Source organism: Grus americana, chromosome 3, assembly GCF_028858705.1.
Source record: "Grus americana isolate bGruAme1 chromosome 3, bGruAme1.mat, whole genome shotgun sequence".
Lineage (NCBI taxonomy): Eukaryota > Metazoa > Chordata > Aves > Gruiformes > Gruidae > Grus > Grus americana.
The window spans coordinates 120,171,704-120,193,416 of record NC_072854.1 but is presented as its reverse complement, the minus strand read 5'-3'; the positions used below and the strand labels follow the sequence as shown (position 1 = coordinate 120,193,416).

Genomic DNA, 21,713 nt, shown 5'->3' with positions numbered 1-21,713 from the left:
GGAATAATTCTGGTTAGGAAATAATTTACTACTGGTTATCTCATTATCAGATGCTGACACAGTAGACAAAACCTATTTGCTACGGGCTCCACAGATTGCATTCACCCAGGTAACCATGAAGCCAGCGGGACACCCCCGGGACTGTTCCAGGAGCAGACATTGCTCCTTCCTGACTGTTGGCCCTCGAGACGTCCCTGTGTGGGAGGGGAGGGTACATGCTTAGAGCATCCAGGACAGAGCGTCTCGATTTGTGCTGTGACGTGTTTCCCAGGCTCAGCTCTGGGAGCTGTAGTCTCCAGCTACAAGGCTCTAGGGTATGTTCAAAGCTCTGGGCAGTTTACACCTTTCATTCCTTAGTGCAGCCAGTCACATTTTTAACACCACCATTGCACTTGTATTCCCGCATTAGCTTGGCACTCCTCCAAAACTGAGCTGTCAGCCAAAAAGAGCCCAACGGCTTGAAGCTTCAGACTTGGAATAATTTTCTCTGGTGAGTTTTATTTATCTCTAAAGACAGGGAATACTGTAAGTTTCTCTAACAGGATTTTGATCCTATTTATTTTGGAGTTGCTGCAGTGCCCTAATACCAGAGCAGCAGCCAGCAAGGCACAGATGCTCTGCTCTTGAAGCCACAGTGCTTTGACACAGCCACTATGATGCTTAGCTGTTGAAAAAGGATGTGTTGTTTCTTGAATCATGAGTCCTTATTATCACTCTCAAAAAGCTCATGGAAAAATGATCACAGTGAGAAAATAAGCATAAAAATCTAAATTTCCCCCCCAAACACACATGCACTTATACGCACATCCACACTTGGGGTGAAATACCAAATACCCACACTTTTTATGGCCTGGTTCCAGAGTTTCCACAATTTTCAGAGTCAAGTCATGCAGGTGTTTCAGACAGGATCTTCAGTTATTTTCATACTGGACTAAATTTCAAAATACATGTGCTAGCTTTTCTAATGTTCATTTAATGTGTGCTACTCTACAAAGTAAAAAGAAAAAAAGATAATTCACCTGTGCCTTAGGCCAAGACATATATGTCTCCTTGTTTGTGGCAACAGCAAAAGCAAAAAAACTTACACAGATCAGGCAGGGAAACATCTGCTGTGCCATGTCTGCAGCATCTATTTAGTGTGGCCAGGGAGAAAGAGGAGAAGGGCCTGGACAATCTATTTTCCAAAGAGGCAAGCAACCAACGAGGGCAGAACAGTGCAAGACTAATAATCCAGCCGACTCGCGCTACAAAGTGCTAGAACAAAACAGCTACTGTACCAATGGCACTCCTTGCAGGGCAAATAACAAAATGCTTTATGCTAAAATGATGTTATTTATTGTTGTGACTCACCATACAGTCCCATGCCTCGTGCCACCCACCTTTCCATGCTGTTGGACGTGCACTCAGTTGTGCATCTCCACTTCCCTGGCAGAAGAGATTTCATATCAAAAAAACCAGCCAACTTTTTTGTTGAACTTCCTAATGCTAGCGGTGTTTTGCAAATAATTCACCAGCCAGTCTTGGTTCGGTACAAGACAAACAGTCTCAGCGCAGCAGCCGGTCTCTCTGCCGTTACCCCACACAGGACTAGGGAGCTCAGGAGGAGCACCAACGGCCGGTTTAGGCTGAAATTAGATGCTAAAGGGAACGGACAGAAAAGAAGCACAGAGACCATGGGAAGTCCCATTGTTGGTGCTGTTTGCCTTATTCTAGAATGACTTGTGCTTCAACTCCCTTAAACAGTTTTGAGCCTCATTTGTTGGCACTAACTTTTTTTGTTGTTTTGTTAATAAATAAGCTTCTCCTTTCAGTCAGATCTACGAGCAATGGTGTTTCACTTCAAGGCTAACATGCCTTATTCACATTGCAGTGCTACACAAACCCTCTGGGAACGGCTATGAAGTTGGGTTATACATTGATCTCCTTGTTCCACTTCTACGGCCGGCGATTCCATTAAAATTTAGAGGTGAAACAACCACGATGTACCACTTTCCATGGGAGGAAAAGGAGCTTTGGCAAGTAAGTCAGCCAACACTACGAAAACGTCAAAGGCCGTGACGTCCAACTCCTTCCTCACGGCACCACAGAAGAGAAGGACACCAAATACTTTTCCCCTCACGAAGGTGAGAGGCAACACGGGGAAGCCGACACAGCCCAGTGACCCTCAGCATGGGCCGAGCTCCCGCACCCGCTCAGGGGATCGCTCTACCAAGCCCGGCGGCCGTTCTCTCCCTTCCCACCGACGCCTATCCTCCTCCTCCTCCCGTAAACCAGCAGGCTGGCCGTGTGCCCCGTCTCACCCGGCCGTTGGGAGGGCGGCGAGGCTGCGGGCCGTGCCTGGCAGCCCGCCGGGGCGCTGAGGGGAGCTGCCGCCTCACGGCCGCGCCTCACCGTTACCAGGGCAGGCGCGCGGCGGCGCCCCGTTGCCAAGGAGGCGGCGAGCGGCAATGGCGGGCGCGGCTCCGGCCGGCGGGGCGACGCGGCGCTGAGGCGAGGCGGGGCGGGGGGCGACCCGGCCGCCGCCGTCGCCGGGTTTTCGGAGGCCCGTGGTTCTTCAGGTGAGTCCCCGGTGAGGGGCGCGCCGGGGCTGCGGCCGGGGTGGGCAGCCCGCCGGGCCTGGGTAGCGTGAGGGAGGCCGGGCGGAGCCGGCGGGTTGTGAAGGCTGAATCCAGCCTCCGGGCACGCCTGGGCGAGGAAGGCAAGTGTAGGGCAGTGCGAGTGATGCAGGCCCACCGAACGGCGGGGGGCACGGCAGGGCGGCACCACAGAGCTGCTGCGCTTCAGATTTCTGAAAGAAATACTCCCCGCTAGACGTTGGCACCCCCATACCTGGCACCTCCCTCAGGGGAGGGCGGACTGGCAGTTACCTCAGTTTGTCCTTCTGCATCGTCAGACCAGCAAGTCCTTGCCAGTTAAGTACAGTGCGGGTCAAGGCCAGCTCTGCAATGTATTCCCTTTCCAGCAGCTTCTCTCCCATTAAAGCCAGTCTCCTCTACAGACCACCCATTCCTCGGGGGTGCGACCCACAGAAAATCACCTAACACCAGCTTTTTCCCTTACCTGGCTTCCCCAGGACTCTGTGGGAATGGTTCCATGCCCTGTTCCTTGCTCCTGGGCACAGCAGCACCTTCTCCCCAGCAGTCCAGGGGCTTGCAGGGAACCCAAGCTCTCCTCCTAACTGAGGAGCAACCTCCTCTCAGCCCGTCCCCAGCAAGTGTTGCTCATACACCTGATTGCCAGGTGCTGGCTGGCCCCTGAGGGCTGCCTGCCGCTGGCCACTTGGCCTCCAGTACGTTCCAGTTTGGATGAACACTAAAGCAACTGGAAGTTACGAGGCAAACTGAAGACAAAAGAATGCAAAAGAATCATAGAATCATGGAATGGTTTGGGTTGGAAGGGACCTTAAAGATTAATCTTTTGATCTAATCCAGCCACAACCTCGGGGCTGTCTTTACAGCGCTCAGGACTGGGCTCTGAGATCTCAACACCAGTTTGAAACCCGCTCAGTTCAGACAAGAAGCGCCAGGGAAGCGACCATCACTCGGCGCTAAGCTGTGCCTCGGCCCAAGGCCAAGCATTTCTTGAGAGTTAACACCAAGAAGGGCTCCAAGAGAAACCCCAGAAATAGAGGCTATTCGTTATACTGGAATTCAGTTTTAGGAGGATTTTGCTGCATCACTCCTATGAAACATTAGTCACAGCCAAAAATCCAGTGCAATTATTTGTATAAAGCTGTAAATAGAGTGTAGCGCTGTTACCATATTGGTTTCTTTTATACCGGCATATAGGGGTCATGCTTATCTCTGTGGCCAGCATGCAAATGGATTAAATTTAGAAAGTGCTAAGGAGCTATTTTCTCTCACTAAAGATAAAACACATGAAAATTTTGTTTACTGGTTTGTGAATAGTGATAATTAAAGGGATGTTTTCAACTTGAAATGTTGAAAACTTTAAAAAAGCAGCAGTCAGGCACCAGACTTGGACAGAGAGTCAGTGAGTGAAAGCACTGGCCGCCAGACCTTCCCTCTCTATCAACGTACCTCGATCACAGCTTGGAAAGCTTTGTGAGAAAATGAGGATCTGATTAAAATTATTTTCTTAATACTAGGTGTACTGGGAAAAGGATTAATCTGAATTTGAAATGAGTTCATGCTCTCAACCAAAACGATGATACAAGCTGGCAGAAATGAAGGTAGCAATTCTGTTGATGTTTGTCAACAAGATAAAATTGTTGCTAAGCAGATGTTACAAGCTTGGGATTTCTGATTATAGTTTCGTGAAGCCCTCCCCAGAGCATGACTGTCTCAAAGCTATGCTAACAATCCCTCATTTTCCATTAAAACATCTGTTACAGGTTAAGTGATAAAAACTCTGTGAAGTATGTATGGTTGGTAGTATTCACTTAATGAAAATTTGCAGATGCCGTAGTTATATTTTCATTACAGAAGCCTGTTTCACTTGCTTGTAACTTTACCTGACTCTGGGTAAAGTTTTCTATCCCACCTGTCTGTCTTTGATTCTGTTACTGTAGAAACTTCTAATAAAACTTGATCCAGTCACTTTCAAGAAATACTGCAAAGAAATATTAACTGTCACAGTTAAAATGTTACGGTCTTTTTCATGTAAATTGTTGGTTCTTAGTGCTTTGAAGCAAAGACTTTAAACTGGGTAGGATCTCGCTGGTGGTTGAATTGTGATAACGGCGTGATGAAAATAATTTCACTTACATTTACGGAAATAATTTTGTTACTGTGTGTATTAAAAGAATATCAAGATAAGCATCTGAAAAGCACCAGGAAAAACTGATCAGGCTGAATTGGAGCTAAAATTGTAATTGAGTGTAATTACGTCACCCTGCGAGCAAAGAGGAAAGTGTGCAGTAAGTGTAAGGTGTGCTGTCAGTCTCATGGCCTGAACAGGGCAAAGGCTGTAGGGAGCAAGTAATACCTAATCATGTACGTATTTCACTTTAGTTTCAGTCTTGGTTTGCAAGTGTGTCATCTCACCCGCTGGAAAGCATGGCACTCTGGGACTGAGTGTAACGTTTGTGCAAGATGTAGCACTAGCACTGTTCTGAAGCTCAAGGATAAGCCGTAAAATAAATCCAAATCCATATGCATTGGATATTATATCCGTTTGTGTCTTCATCGAATGTTACTTACAGATTTTTATCAACTGCAATGCTGCTCGTCTTCTGTAGCATTACTAGCCTATTTCCACGGAGAACGTGGTTTCTTCAATGTTTACAGCTTCGGGGGGCGAGGGGAAGAAGGGCAGAAAAGGCAAGTTTTGATCCTAAATGAGTTCCTGAAAAATTGCTGTGCAAAATCCAGGTGCAAATAATGAATTACAGTGGGAAGAAAGGATCCTGTTTTTGGAAGTGAACCCAACTTCCTGACCTGCTGCAGAGTGGTGCGAAATGGAACAAGACTATGAGAGAACATTTAAGCTTGTCAGCTTCACCTAAGTACCTTTAAAAACATTTGTCTTGCTGAATTTCAGTGGTGTAAGTACTGAAAGACCCTTCCCTGCAGTACCTTCCTGCTGCTCCTCGCCACAGCCCCTGCAGAGTTTACACTGCTTTTTTTCCCTGTGCTCAGACACCAGGAAAAACTTCCTGTATTGAGGCTTGGCTTAGAAATTATTGCCTAATGTTTCAGGCTCTAAAAGCTAGACTCTATAGGGGACTCTAGTTTTTGCTTCTACCAGGGCATTACCCAGAAGCTGCCTTATTTCTCAACTCTAAACTTTAGAACTAGAGTGCTGCTATAGCTGTAACCCCTGTGCGTAGCAAAAAACCCCCTCTGCATTTATTCCCTTTCACAGGATAATAAGCCATAAGCAGCACAACATGGTAAGGATGAGAATAAACAAGCCACAGGCAGCAGATTTAAGTTATTGCTACTTAATGATTTAATCATGCAATGTAAGAATATACTTGGTATGTGACCTGAATGAGGGTTGTTAAGACCTACGCAGAAAAGAATTCAGCATTTAAACAATGTCATTTTTAAATGAGAGAAAGCCCCAAACTGTGGGGACAGCTGACATTACCTAGAGAAAGTCTTTGCATTTTAGTGCCCGCTTAAACACTTCTGCAAGTGAGCACCTTCTAATAATAATTCAAATAAAACTGGTCAAAACTTTTACAATGAAAAAAAGTTTTTCATAAACATTTTACAATATTTTTGCAATGCTCCATAGACTAGCAAGGGCAGCTTTAGGTAGCTCCAGGCATTGTACGGCCCCTTCCTTACTCCGCTCCTGAAACACCTCTGCTATTTTAACTCTGCTACAGGGGAGAAGCGATCAGCTGCGGTCAGATGTGTCAGATGGTGTAACGGGGTTCTGTGTCCATTCCTGACCTGGTTATCCCTTGTTCATTTTTGTCTACTTTTCCTGCAGTTTTTGCTCAGGCTTCCTTTCCAGAATGGGAGGTGCTGCCTCAAAAAGTTTGTTGGAATTCTGCATCCTTCTACTTATCTCTCTTAAAACTCACCTCTTCTGGGATGTTCCACAAAACACTCAGCAGTAGCCAGGCAGATTGCTCAGTGTTCCCATTTACAGGATATGTTGCTAATAAAAAAAAAAACCCAAAACCAAAAAACCCAAGTATTCCCTAACACAACCCTGTTCCTCTGCATTTTTTGTTGTGTGTCTTGTAAGCACAGCTGGTTTTGGAGGACAGGCTGACCCAAGGCTTGCTGAAGCAGATAGGAAGCTTCCCATCCAGTTAAGCGAGCTTCAGAAATGGTCCTTATAATGTCTGACCCTTGCTTGGCCCTCCAGCCACAAGTGCTGAGACTAGCTAAAAGAGGCTAAAAAGCCTAAAAAAAACCAACCCAACCCAGAATTGAGGCAAATGCAAAGCTGATTTCCTGCACTGCACTTTTCTGGAGAAGCATGTGTTGCATCACCTGGGGGAACCTTTTTCCATGCTAGTATCCCATCCCATCCCAGTCTGCATCTTTTTTCCTCCAAGGGTTTTGCTCCAAAGAAATGCAATTTACTTTTATATATGTAGCCCAGCAGGAAGTTCATGCATTGGCTACCGAAAAAAAAAAAAAAGAAGGAGGTGCTCCGGTATTGATGAGTGATGCTAGGATCAATTTTATGTTTTAGCAAGTGCAGATGACCCTGTGACTTGTGATATTTTTTTTCCCCTTTGAAATACTAAAATAACAGATGATCAGCCTTCCCTTAGACTTCCAACTAATTGTAGATTATAACAGTTCCCTGAATGGAAAGCAGTTACCTTACAGTTTCTTAACTTAATTTTCACCTTGAATGAGACTTCTTCAGAACAGTTTGATGACTAGAAAGAACAATTTTGCAAGGTGCTACATGTGTTTATATAGTTTCTATATATGGTGTATGTACTAAGTGAGATAAATTCATTCAAAGCTTAATGCTCTGTCAAGTTAAAGTGAATATTTTCATGCCTTGAACATAGTTTGATTCCTGTTACTGGCATGTAATTGTAATCACTTCTCTGTGTTTACATGTTTTCTTCTCTCCCCATGCAGACATTACTTCCTTGAAAGAAGCCCTTTTTCCCAGGATGTTACCGGTAGATAACAGACTTCAAAACTTACAGATTTACAAACTTCTTCAGTGTGTTCACCAGAAAGACAAGAAGCAAATAGAAAAGCTGGTCCAGAATGGATTCCCAAATCTCATTAATTTCACAGAGCCAATGGAAGGATATAGTGCCCTTCACTTGACCTGCATTAAAAATGATGTCGACATGTGCAGCTTCTTGCTGGAACAGGGAGCTTGTCCAGATGTCCAGGACAAAATGGGACGTACTCCAGCAATGAAGGCAGCTGAGCTGGGCCATGAGTTGGTTTTGGAGTTATTAGCAAAAGCTAAAGCAGACATGACTGCTGTGGATAATGAAGGGAAAGGTAAGTTAAGGGAACCTTATCAGACCAGAAACAGCATAAAATGCCTCCTTACTGTATTATACACTTGCTACGTATGTTGTGTCCAGTCTGTAGAGAGGAACCATGGTTGAGGGTAACCCTCACAGCTCAACAGAAGCTATTGGCTATAAGAGCTTTGATGAAAATAATTCTCCCCGAACAGTCTAGGCCTTTAAATCATAGGTCCCTCCAGTACATAGCTGCAAGATAACTTGTGACTGAGAATCGTGTTCCTCCCATGACCTGTCACACATTAAATTCCGGTTTTCTCCCCAAGTTCAGAGGCCTTAAACTAGAAGTCTTTTTTACCTGTATATACCCTAACAGAAGTTCCTGGGTCCCTATTGAAGGAGTTTGTCGATTCAACTGTGAGGCTTACAGCCCGAGTAACCTTTCTTACCATTCAGTATTACACCTGAATCCCTGCTGGTTTTCTTTGCAGGTGTTTTGTTTTACTGCATTTTACCTACAAGGCGGCACTACCACTGCATGCAAATTGCCTTGGATTATGGTGCAGATGTTAACAACTGTACTACTGATGGGAAGCCTGTATTTCTACAAGCCTGTGAGCAAGCTCATGATATTAAAGGAATATGTCTGAATTTCTTGGAGAGAGGAGCAAATCCCAATGCAAGAAACCCAGTATGAATATTTCTGTAACTAAGAACAGGAATAGTTACCAGATGACTAGAGTATATGACCTTAAATCCTCACATTAAAATAGTAAAGCAGTGACAAGTGCTTAACTCTGTGGCCATGCCTATTCCATTCTTCTGTATCACCCGTTTTTTTTGCAGGAGCAGGGATTTAAGTTTTCTGCTTGAACCATGTATCCTGATTTCAATTTTTGTAGATTAGAGTGCAAATATTTTACAAACCCAAAATGTAACTGGGCCAGGAGCTGCAGTTCACTGTACTTCAGTGGAGCAATGCCGGTTTATACTTTGTCTCAATGTGCCCTAAGGTTTCCAAAGTTGAAATAATATTCACTACAAGGTGAGTCCGGCATGAAAAACCTGATGGGGAATCGAGGCAGGGACGAGGCAGAAGAAACTCTTTTCTCTCTTTTGTATGTCTTATTTATTTGTTTACTTCCTTACTTTTAACAAAGACCTGAAGGACCCAAGCTCTGTGCTGTTGATCAAATCAAGGAGCTCAAGCTTTCCCTTAAAGCTACCCACGGCTGTTGCTTTGGTCCTAGTTTTGCAGTGTCCTTCCTCCTAGCTTGTAGCTATAGCAAAACCAATGTTTGGACATCCTTAGCCCATCCTACATGTCCGCTTCATGCACTCACTGTACCTGCAATATTAGAAACCTGTTTTGTTTTGTTTTTCCTTTTGTAATACGATGGGCACATACGTGGTCACCTAAGGGGAATGGTTTGTTAGGCCCAGAAAAATACAGATATCTGGGGGGGAAAAAGTATGATTCGGTGGAACACATCCACAGCGCTCTGCTCCTCTGTAGAGTGGCAAGTCAGATATTCTAAGTGTTGCTGTGGGCCAAGAGGTTAATGGCAGGCGATCCCTGATCCAAGATGTGCTCTGCTCTTGGGAAGGTCACCGGATTTACCAGAGTCATCCATTATAAAGAAAATAGGTACTGCTAATCACAAACATACGCTAATAGCTAGAAAAAGAGACAGCACTAATGTATTAGACTGTGAACTTTTCCTCTCAGACAGAGCAGTAGTGAAATCCCCCAGTTGCTTTGCCTTCCCTGTAGCACTCCTCCAGCCATAGCTCCGTATGCTTTTTCATGATGGAGGTGGTATTTTGTGTTACATTTTACAAACATGCATGAGACCATGCACACAGGATAAAGAATTCCTTAACTAAGGAAGTGGTTTTCATTGCGACTATTCAAGGGACCGAAGTTACTAATGTACTTGAGTCGCTGGGATTTGACTGCTTGTATTTTAGCAGCATTATGGCTAGATTTTTAAAGTTTACCTCCAAGTATCTTTGAAACTATTAGGCTTGCCTCCTTTTTTCAGCAATATCTAAAAGGAGACCTTCAGTTTTATGCCACCTCACAAAAATCAGATCATATTGTTCCAACCTGAATTAGCATACAAAAATTCTGAATTATTTTCTTGCTGCCTTGCAGGCTACGGGTCGCACAGCCTTAATGGAAGCTGCAAGCGAAGGTGTTCTCGAGTTGGTGCGTGGTCTGCTTGAGAGGGGAGTCGATGTTAACCTGTTTGACCTTGAAAGACACAGTGCTGCACATTTCGCAGCCAAAGGAGGCTTTTTTGAGGTATCATCATTTGTGATGTTAAGGACTGCTGCAAAGCCAAACCTGGGGTTTTTTTGTTTGTTTTAGGGTTTTTGGTTTTGTTTCATTTTTTGAATCCAGTATCTCAGCTGATCAAAGCGTAACAATCAGTAGTCAATAACAGCTTCTTTTTAAGTATCAAAGGGAATCCAGCAGTGATAGAGCCTCTCATAATTGCAGAGCCTTTTTTGCCAAGGTACCGCAGAGTGTGTCTGCAAGCGTGGCTGTCTGGTGTGGCCAGCTCCATCGGAGAGCTTCTCTCTCAATGTGTAGCATGTCACAGCTGTGTAACATGGATGAAACATTACTCTTATAAGAGGGGCAGATGCAAACAGCTGCAGTTAGGCACTTTCTTCCTTATCCCCCATATCATCTTCAAAGTATATAAAATTATGCAGTTTTGATTGTACATGCAATGACAGAGTTACTTAAGACAGTGGCTTACAGTAGGCTGGCAGGAGTGAAGAGTGTCCTTGATGTCTACAGCTGAACAAGGTTTTTATTTCCTGAATTAAGTAAGCACAGTACTATAGAAAACTTGAACATTACGTACACATTGATCAGCTGGACATGGAAGAGAAGTTCACTATATAAACCAGGAATATATGATACTGCATTTATTTGTAAATTATTCTCACACTTCCCCCTCCATCTCAGGAAACAGACAAGATTTTTGGTGGTACTGTCTTTCTTCTCTCTCTAGATTTTGAGGATTATTTCAGCTTATAATGGAGACTTGGGCCTGATTGCTATGAACGGTAACACGCCACTTCATTATGCTGCAGAGGGAGGATTTGCAAATTGCTGCAAGTTTATAGGGCAGAGAGGTACATTAAAAATCAGTTACTTTGCAACTATCATGTATATTCTTCTTCTGTGCTAAAGGAAAGATTGCCCTTGGGCATTTATGAAAGATTTGACTTTCTGAGGTATCACGTGCTATATGTAATTTCCATTAAGTGCCTAACACACGCTATTATGACTTATTTCTACTAATATAGCTGAGCTAAAATATTTCTTAAAGCAAGCAGCAGGAACATCATGGGTTTGTATAACTTAGAATTGGACTGTATTAAGTGGTCCTGGGTTTAGTTTTTAGAAGCATCACATTGAATCTTCCAATAAAAAATTAATTTTTGGTTTGCTGATCATTTAAAAAAATTATCTCATGTAGTCATGGAGAAAACTTGGCACCCATGGCATTGAAACATACTCCAAAGAAGCTATGAGTGTTTCCTAACTTAATCAGATAATTATATCACTTCAAGCTTTGATTCAAGAGCACCATGCAAAATCCTACATTCTGTTCTTGTGATTCAGACATTTAACCAGTGGTCCATCACCAAATTGCAAGGTTGGGGCATAGAACAGCGAGTGACATTTTAATCTTAGCTTGCTTCTTTTTAACGTTGCTCACCACTGTAAGTAAAAGTGTAAAGTTCTCACTGAACTTCTGCCTTTCTATACGTATTCATGAGTGGGTGGATACTTAAAGCATGGGTTGCCCAATGACTCTCCTTTTGGGAAACAAATACGGACACGTGGCTAACCTCACGGTCTGAGATCAATGATGCAGTTCCTTCTATTATCGCTCTTTATAGTTAAGGCAGTATAAAATTGTAGACCTGTGGCAATTAGTTGCATGTGTATTACAAGTCTCTTCTATTATGTAATCAGCAATTACTAACTCCACTGCCTTATCAGTGAAATTGCGTCCATATTTTTAGGCTGTGATCCTACGTGGACAAACTTGTTGACAAAGACCCCAAGAGCCGTGGCCAAGGAAGGCGGTTTTAAAGCAGCAGCAGCAGAATTGCGTAGAATTGAAGATACCTTTATAAAACAGTCCAAGCCTGGGGCTAAGGAGGACAACCCTCGCTGGGCGCTGAGGCTATACGACTGGTCCTTAGAGCACCAGGCTGCCCTCCGCAAGGCGTTTGAGGCCATCGACCAAGGAGATGGGACGGTAGCTAAAGACGATTTCATATCAGTTATTCAGAAGCAGTGTGCCTTTGTGGATGTTGAACAAATACAAACTATTGCTGAAATGCATGAAGGATCTGACCACGAGGGAATCAACATAGCAGAATTTTTTAAAGGCTCTAAATACTTGCAGAAAAACTGTCTTATAACATCCTTTGGACCCAAAGGAAAAAAGGGGAAGAAAAGGAAGAAACGAAGAGGCAAAAAAGGCATCGCCATCCCCGTGCCCATTTGTGTTATTCCGAAGAGTGCATGTCCGCGTAGGGAAGATGGCTTCCCCGTGTACATGATTGAAGCTATTCAGAGCATTGCTGATAGCTACCATTTTAACCGAGACCACCCATCCGCCCATCCCGTGCATGACGACCGTGCCTGGTATATAGATGAGCCAAGGAAAATGTACATGAATATTAACTACCTTGTCAGAGCGGGAGACGTTCTATCTCTACAGAAAGCATTTGAGGAGGGTGTGCCAGTAGACATTAAAGATAAATATTACAAAACACCTTTGATGGTTGCATGTGCAAGTGGGAACACAGATGTTGTGCAGTATCTTCTGGAAAAGGGGTAAGATCATTTCAGAGATTTTTTTTTTTAATTGCTATTTTGGAAGGGCTTTCAAAAGCATACATTTTCAGTAAACATTTGGATGCAACTGACTATGGTTTGTTTTCTATTTACATAACATTTAATACTGAAGTTAGTTCCATAAGATGGTGAGTTACAGAGGGTTAGTTTATTATTTTTCACATTTTAGTAACAGGGAAATAGAAACACCCAAGAGAGGAGTTCCCCAGGCCTGAAATTTTTGGTGTCTGGGCTGTTGACATTTTGATCACATGCAGAGCGCCTACAAATCCCATCTCTTGGAACTGCAGTTAGTTCATACCCACGTCTCAAACAGCACATCCTCAAAATTCAACTCTCAAAAGTCAGGTGAATGATTTTGGGGAAGTCTGGCTCAAGTGACTTGCCTGAAATCCCCAAGGTACTCTTAGCTGATTCATCAAGGCAATCCTGGACTTCGCTGTTCCACATGCCAGGGCCTTTGCGTGCAAATGTTTTAAGGGGGTAAGCCTTATAATCACTTTCCTCTGCAGCCTCAGCAGGCTGCGGCAGCAGGACTTACACCAGAAGCGCGTGCTGCTATTTAGTCTGTTCCTCACTTTAGAAGTGCTTCAGCAATTTTATAGCCTACAGACACATTTGTGAAAAATCTCAATGACAGCTTAAAAATGAAAGCAATTTTAAAAAGATTCAGTCATACTTGTGAAATAGCGTAATCTCTTTGTTTTTATTGTCAGACTGCCGTAGTCCTACAGTCATTCACATGAACGCTTAAATGAACATTTTTCAAAGATATTTACGTTAGCTTTGTTCTCTGCCTGTAGCTAGAATTCATTTTAACATTCATTTCTCAGGACATGTGGCTGTAGTTGTTGCTATACTTCCTGCAAAGACTTAACAGCGCATGGATCTTTACACACCCTAGTAATTACACCAACATTCCTGGAGCATATGGGAAGTTTCATAAATGTGTATGTTCAGGTCTTCCAAAGATAAGGATGAAAGAATTAGCAAATTAATCTCCACTGCTTTCATCAAGCCTCACTAGACAGCACTGGAGTCACATCTCATCATATCTAACAGTTACACCTAGAAATGTAATAACTTAGTTTAAAAAATTAGTACCAATTCTGAGATTTTTAAATTGACAGAAATCAGAAAATGGAGAGGGGAGGTTATCAGTACAGTGTTCAGCTTTGCATACTTCAACAGCACGGACTTTCAGATACTTTCAGTTTGCATGGGAGTTCATATATTTTTTTTACAATATAACCTTTCCAGTACAGTATCACAAATCCATATCTAATAGAAAACAAAACATTTATCCAGAGCTATAGAAAATGCTGAGCTTTAAACATAAATTGGTGGTACCTAGTTTCTATCTTGTTCCAGAAAGACTCAGAAGTAAATTAAATTTGGGCTAGAGGCAAATTCAATGCTTGATCAGGAGAAAATGCTGCAGAATTTTTAAGTCAGTGCTGTGTTGTCCCTGTTCCCTTCGAGCAGTTTGTTTCTGATAGAAAAAAGTTAGCAAAAAGGATTCAGAGGCAGAGTGTCAGTACAGGCATGGAGGTTGGGTCGAGAAAGTGAAATAACTGGAACCACTTATTTTAATGAGAAATATAAAGGAAATGAAAAGTGCATACGAATAAACCATAATGAAGACTAAAAAAAAAAAAAAAAAAGGTAAAACTGGTAGGTCAGGGGAATTCACTGTGATCTCACCAAAGGTAGAATTCTGAAAAATATTAAAAATTTAAACAAGAAAAGATGAACAGACGAACCTGTTCTTTTGATCTAGAGTTAAATGCTAACCATCTGACCAAAAGAGCAAAAAAGCTATCCCTGGAAGCACCTTCCTATTTTTTCCCTCCTCCTCCCTCCCACCCTCCATGTCTTTTGGGAAGACATCAAGCTTTCTGTCCCTAGAGTAAATGGGACAGCAACCCTAAGGCAGGTCAGGACCTCAAGGCTGTCCTAATTACAATGGAAAGTAATTCACTCCGCTTGAGTACTGGGGAATCCCCTTGTGAGGTTTTGACCCCTTCTGAACCCTCCCATGGCACGCGTGGGGGATCGCAGATCTGGGCATGGTCATGGGCCAGGCTTTCTTCAGAGCTTTGGGGAACCATATTTCTTCCCTTTTTACACCATTAAGGGGCTCTAGTAGCTCTTGTTCCCCAAGCCTTCCTTTTGCATCACTCCAGCCCAAAAGCTCCCAAGTCAGCCAGTTGATAAAGGGCTGATACTGCTTTTCCCCTCAGCTTCATCTGAAGGCAGCGTATTGCAAGTATCTCTCCAAAACTAGCCCTTCCGTCCTCCAGAACACGCCAGTTTTAACCTGTGAGCTGAAACTCATCTAGTCCAGTGGCTGAAAAAGTTTTAAATCCTCAGATTTTCTGAGAGACCTTTTCTAACTCATTTGTAAATTGGACAGTAGGCAATTTTGCCATGGGTTTTAGAGCATCTGTTCTTGGCCCAGAAGCATTCTTTTTTTAGTTCCTATATCTGCTTTTTGCCATTCTCAGTGAAGCTACAGCACAAACGCTATCAGCATTTTACAAGACTAAGCTCTATAATGCCTGTTTTTCTCTGTACCTGTGAAGACCTCCATGTAGAGGACACTGTGTTGGCTTGGAGGGGGATATGTTCACCACCCAGGCACACTCTTACAATTAATATTCCATGACAAGCTATATATCAGATACTAAAATGGTTTCAGAGTAGCCGTAGCAATATGAAAATATTTATTTACATTGAATACGCCATTGCAGTGGGCAGTTAGCACCGATTGCACTTGGAGCTGTGGATATTACTCTATCTAGTAGCTAGCTTCGTCTGCCACTGCTCCTCTTACTCTTTTGTAGAGCTGATGTAAACGCAACAGACAATTTCATGTGGACTCCCCTCCATCACGCCTGCTATAACGGACACCTCGACCTTGCTGAACTGATAGTGAAGGCTGGAGCAGCAGTGGATGCACCTGCAATAGGCAACGCAACCCCGCTCATGAGAGCCATTGAGATCTGCAGATTGGATATAGTCTATTTCTTAATCGATGCGGGTGCTGACATCCAAATGACAAACAGCAATGGTAAATATCAATCTTTCCCCAAAAGGCCTGTTTCTTTATGTGTGTGTATGTTTTATTGAAAAAAACCCCTAAGTTCTTGAAGCACTTTCAGAAGCGTTCTGAATTTATGTTTGCTATCAGGATTGGGATGAAGGTAAGAGTTAGGTTCAATTAGTTTTCTACAGTATGGAATCACTATTCTAAGTAGTCAGCTTTCCTGGGTTTTATGCATCTAGAAAATAAAGTAACAAGATTAATTACATGATTAAGGAGGTTATTGCTCCTCACAGGATATATACAGAGTTATAAGTGGCTTTAATGGAAAAATTCTAGATAGTTATTAATATTATTTGATGGAAAATCAGATTTTTAGTTGTGGCCAGTGTGTACTCTGCCACCTATTTAAATCACTTATTTTTATGGACAGGCAGCACTGGTTAAAAAAATTTCTTGCTGCTTAGCATGTAAATATTACTCCCTGAGAAAAAAATACTTAGAAAAACAAATCTGAACTGATACTGAAGTGTTACCTCCTCACAGCAGATCCCTCATTCAGTATTATTTCCTCTATTTTCAGTCATATAAACAGTTAACATTTATCACATTTTACGCTCTTGTTCTAACATAGGAAACAATATTGCCATATAACGAGACTTTCCTTCCCAAAATGCCTTAGTGAAAAGTGAAACCTTTCTTGTAGAAGGGCTGTGTGTTCTCCATTTCTGTTACCACACGTAGTTCCAATTCACACGGCACTTTAGTCGTGCAACTACTTTACAGCCACAGTCTCTCATCTCATAATATCCAGGTGAGTTTTTCCTCTCTTTGGCACCGAAGGCGTTCAGCACTGTTTAAATCACAGGGCTTTCCCTTGACTCCTTGCCAGCCACAGAGCAAGCACTGGAAGAGGTAGACACCTACAATAACTTGCTCTACATTCCTAACCTTGTGCTGTGCTAGCCATTTCCTAGTGCTAAGTGCTCTCAAAGATCAAAATTACAACCTGCAGGACCAGTATATTAAGCTGCAAACGTCAGGACATTAAGAGCAAAGCAACCACTCCAAGAATTCCTGCAGTATTTTGTTTCCTGGCTCATTTCTGCAAGCTCTTATTTCTGTAAGCAGCGCTGATGACTGCCAGTCCTTGCACCAACGTCAGGCACACTGGATGATTAATAAGATAGAGGCCTAATTAAATTCCATTGACTGTAGTGTCATTATCCAGTTGCAATAACAAGCGCCAAGGTTCATTTGCATGGCTTATACAGGTGTTTTGTTTTTTTTTTTTTTTAACTACAGGAAAGAATGCTCTTGATATTGCTAAAGTATTTGCAGATTCTAGAATAATTGATCTGCTCCAAAATAAACTGGAAAATTTGCCAGAAGTAACAGAAAAAAAAGCAGAGAAAGAAAAACTTGTGAAGCCAAAGTCACCTTCTACACCAATGCCTGCAGAGGTACAGGCTGTGAAAAGAGAGGTATGAGAGATGGTAACAAAGGATTGATTTGCTAGTAGTTAGTAGAGTGCTTCTTTCTTTCATTTATTTGCCATTCATGTCTCTCTAAAGCTATAAATCAGGCAGTTTTGTTAAAGTGAGTATTTTTAGAAGCCAGAACTTCTTGCCAGTACTAGTACTTGTTCATTGGTCAAAGTTTTTATTTGTTAATCATATGAACTTCATGTCTTTCCAGTCCCACTTAAGAATTGTGTCCTATCTCACTGACAGGACACAGAAAAATATTTCTTCTTCTTTTACACCTCCTCCTGAAGTTTATGATCATCCAGCTCTGTTGTGGTAAATACTGAACAACTGGTAATTTCTTAGAGGGAACACCTGTTTCTTCACAGGATAAGATCAAGACCCTTCAAATTAGTAGAAGGGTCTTTTTATTCTGCTATTCAAACTCACTGAGGTGATACCAGGCTTACTGACTTCTCATTTCCCAGCTTGTCTCACATCCTTCCTCTTCTACTGTTGACCTGAGTCCTTTCCTCAAGTCCCACACTGACGCTGGCTGTTGTGCCTCTGAATGCCTTTCCTGCACCCCCCAGGAGCCTTGAGTACCTTACCATTGCCCTCATTCCCAAGCTGACATCAGCCTCCGTGACCACATCCTGGTTGTCTTGCTGCAGATGACACCTTCCCGATTTACCGGTGGTACTTGTTAGTCAGACCTGGGATGCCATTTAGAGAGAAAATGCAATTGTAGCTGCATTGCTGGAAGTGTCCATCAGCGGTCCTGCCCTGGACGGTGCAGTAAACATGTCCCAGTAGCCAAATGTTGGTCTTCCCCTTTCAAAAGTGTTTTGAATGTCAGGGATAGTGTAGGACTTTCATAGGCAGGAGGATGACAACCTTAGATGCTTGTTTGTTCATCACCTGGCACAGGATGGGATCACCAGTGGTACTACGTGATTGTCTTGTGAGTCTTAAAGAGCAGTTAATGTTTTGGTGTCCAAGAGTCATCCTCTGCCTTTTAAAAGGTTTTCCCTCACAATTTCTGATTATTAAAAAAATATCAGCTTTAAGAAAAACTGATTCTGAACAGATTAAGAAAGATACACCCACAGTAAATAGATGGTGAAAGAACTATCAAAAGATGCAGGATATGTGCCTTGCTTCCATACGCGATATATTTGTATAACTGATAATTTTTCTTTCAGCCTTCACAGGTATCTCTGCCAGTTGTAGAAAAAGCCATTCTTGAAAAGACGGCGCATTCCCTTGAGGACAGCGTTATTTATCTGAACTCTTTGATAACCAGCGGTGCTACCAGAAAAGATGACATTGCATTCAAACCCAGAAAAGTACGTACAGTAGCAAAACATGAGCACAGTTTGATGTTAAAGGTAGGCCTTGCTGTAGATCAAGAACCAGAACAATCTGATGAAATGACTTCACAATTCAACTAGCTTGTAGATAAAGTGACACAGGCTAGAGAGATTGCCACAACACAACAATAAACTAAAGAGTTCATATATATGTATGTATATATGTTATATACATACTCAGATTTATATAAAACAAATTATGATGGAAATCAAGCTCTTATCAGGTTTTAAAAATAGGATTAATGCGGACCCACAGTAAAATACAAATGCAGCTACGTTCATGGTATGGATTTTTACATTCCTGCACTTAAAGGATAGAAGTCCTTGTGCATGGGACCAGCACCAACTTCTAGTTTGCCCTCTCAACCACGTGATTACTGATGTCAGGGACAGATACTGAACTAAATGGATCAAGTACACCAAATATTTACTTCCTAGAGTTAGAATACTGGAAATACAAAAATTGTATCAGAGATGTGTTAATACTTATTGACAAATAACTGAAAAACAGAAGATGATGATCACAGTGAAGTTATTTTTTTTAAATAATTTTTTTCTCCTTAAAAAGGAAAAGAATTCCATTGCTGATTGAGAAGTTTTGTGAGGAGCTTGTTTACCATTTCCCTAACTCTGATTTGTGCTAGTTTCTGCCAGGGTCTCAGAGGAATAAGGCTACCTTGCCATTTACTCTACAGCTAATTACTGTTTTCCACTCTGAGGATCTTGGGCCCCAGTTAGTCGTTCTAAACAATTAGCTTTGGATCATCTTTCCTACATTATCCCTAATGTGAGCCCATGACCTGTTATAGATTGGAAGCGACAACAAGAGAATGCTCTGCTTCTATATACACAAATTGTTGTGGTACCTTCCGCTGGGAGGGCACGCTAGTCATCTTCTGTGTCTCAGGATGGAAAGGAGTGCTAGAACATGGCTCTGTTTGGCTAACAGCATCTACTTAATGCCTCAGTTGCAGAAGTCACATGCAAATTAACTACAGCTACCTTTATTTTCTAGATTTGGGCCCCTGAAGCTGCAACAGAGGAGCTAGTAAGAAAGCAAGAATTGCTCCGTGAACGCCTTGCTCTTGATGGCCACTCAGAAAGCTTCACAAACCCCTTTAATAGAAAAGTTATGGAATAAGCACACTGGCTGGAAGAAGCTACTTCAGCACATATTTTGAGGCAACAAAAATCTGAAAAGCTACTCTTCTGTATGTAAGGAATCATGCAGTGCTCAGTAAATGTATCTCAGATACAATAAAAAAAGAAATGTAGCAAGTTTTTTCCTCTGTAGATTATGTTGCTTACACACAATCTTTTATTGAGGGCTTAGTCTGGAGAAAGGTTTATCTTCATGCGATTCTAAGTCTTGGAGCAGGTTCAGCGTAGTTCATGGAACGGCCACTGCTGTGACACACACATCCTTTTTCTTTGTAAAGGTATGGCTTTATGAGGCTATTTTTCACCCCAACAAAAGACTTCTTTCTGGAAAAGATAAGCATTACCCTTTCTACTGAAAGGCTATTAAATATAAAGATATGAAGACAGCATTCAGAAATTATTTAAGACACCACTGTTCTTGGCTGTCTGAAGGGGCAACAGAAAGTACAGGATTTACAACCAAGACTACTACTGTCTAGCTTACTGCTTTCATGTTCTCTCTCCTACACCTGCACAAGTGCACAAGCTTTTCTCCTAACTCACTGAGGATGTATTTCCCCAACTGCAGTGTGGTAAAGCTGTTACCAAGACCTTTAGATATTTTTTGGCAAACTTGAAAAACATTCAGAGATTTTTGTGAATGCAGATTCTTGTATTAAGAGCTACATCCACAGCTAATCCAAATAGTGCTTGCCCCTACAACAGTAAAGTCAATGGATATTGTCCCTGCCATTAAAATACGTTCTTTGGGTGGGAAGGAACTGGTGTCTTCAAAGTGACCTGACCAGGCTGTGGTAATTTAGTATGAAGAAAAGGTACTGAAAGTTCATTATAGGAAGTGTATAATGTCATGATTTCTGTGATACAACCAGGCCAAACCAACCTGAGTTCTGCTGAAGACTCGGCACCTCTTGGGTTCTGTTCATTATCTCTGCAAAATCGTTGGCAGCAGAGGAGTGAGCCCAATTTAGAGCTTCAAAAAGGCAGTAACTGGTGATAAGTTTTGGGTAAGCAGAGGCTGGAAATACTGGGAATGTTTAGCTTAGAGAGGAAAGAAGTGGGAGGGAATGCCATAAAATAAAAGCAGCAAGAAGTGTGGAGAAGTGAACTGAAACCTCCTATCTATTCTTTCACGGGATACAAGAACATTCAGACTGCAGAAAAATTAAATCGTCTATGCAAATAGCCTGCAGAACCCTCCAGCCCAATTATCCTTGGAAACTTAAAAAAAATAAATTTACATTTAAATTTAGATTGTGAGAAGAGTCTAGTTAGCGACCACATAAGGGATAAAAATCCCTTGTGTTTCACAACCTCAGCTAACTACTGTTGGCACATGATAAAGAAAGTTTTCTAGCAATGCAGTTCACTCTCTCATTGTCCAGTGAGGCGATACCTGTGTCCCTTAGGAGAGAAGATGACACTGGCCTAGACAAACACTGTAAATTAAATCAGCTTCTGGATTGATAGTACCCATTCCTCAAATTTATTTTAACATCGTGAGACTTCAAGAGCTATCTGGCTCAAGAGTATAGCTACTTTTGAAAATTTGTTTTCAAACATTCTCTTCTTAACTGCACATCTTGAACTCTGGAATCTGAGCTGCAATCTGGGTTCTTTCCTTCCGGTTCATCATTTCCTGTAATAAGAACCAAGTCTTGCTGTTGTCGACATGTGTGATATAGCATTTCCGTGCCTGGAATTGCCTAGGTATGAAGGAGCAGAGTGGAAGATTGTTGGGGAAAGCCTGTGCGGTCACATTCTTAAAGACTCCATCACTGTGTGCAGCGATCCCTTTTTAACTCTAGCTGCACATCCAAATGTAAAAGTGATATTTAGTAGATAACCAAGACAAATGCAAAGCAAGTAGCTCTATCTAGCGGGATACTATTTT

At 42.2% G+C, this 21,713-nt stretch overlaps 1 protein-coding gene across 4 annotated transcripts; it reads left to right on the top strand.

The window, feature by feature from the left end:
* Positions 1-1,881: 1,881 nt before the first annotated feature.
* On the top strand, positions 1,882-21,011 carry ANKEF1 (ankyrin repeat and EF-hand domain containing 1). Of its 4 annotated transcripts, XM_054822589.1 has the most exons (10): positions 1,882-2,019; positions 7,527-7,907; positions 8,368-8,567; positions 10,035-10,184; positions 10,906-11,029; positions 11,930-12,752; positions 15,620-15,846; positions 17,125-17,303; positions 18,491-18,634; positions 19,674-21,011. In XM_054822589.1, exons 1-10 carry the CDS (start codon positions 1,995-1,997, stop codon positions 19,797-19,799), a joined length of 2,379 nt encoding a protein of 792 aa, XP_054678564.1. In that variant the 5' UTR covers positions 1,882-1,994; the 3' UTR covers positions 19,800-21,011. The 4 variants fall into 4 exon arrangements, with proteins under 4 accessions (XP_054678564.1, XP_054678561.1, XP_054678563.1 ...); XM_054822588.1 differs by lacking the exons at positions 1,882-2,019; positions 10,035-10,184; positions 10,906-11,029 and adding an exon at positions 2,285-2,558 and having other exon boundaries at positions 8,368-8,490; XM_054822587.1 differs by lacking the exons at positions 1,882-2,019; positions 8,368-8,567 and having other exon boundaries at positions 7,780-7,907.
* Positions 21,012-21,713: the final 702 nt, after the last annotated feature.

What these genes read in the sequence shown, in the direction of transcription:
- ANKEF1 (XM_054822589.1), top strand. Translation starts at nt 1,995, where the DNA reads ATGGGAGGAAAAGGAGCTTTGGCAA. An exon ending in TGTGGATAATGAAGGGAAAG is followed by an intron (nt 7,908 to 8,367) that starts GTAAGTTAAGGG and finishes TTTTCTTTGCAG; the next exon opens with GTGTTTTGTTTTACTGCATT. An exon ending in CAGTATCTTCTGGAAAAGGG is followed by an intron (nt 12,753 to 15,619) that starts GTAAGATCATTT and finishes ACTCTTTTGTAG; the next exon opens with AGCTGATGTAAACGCAACAG.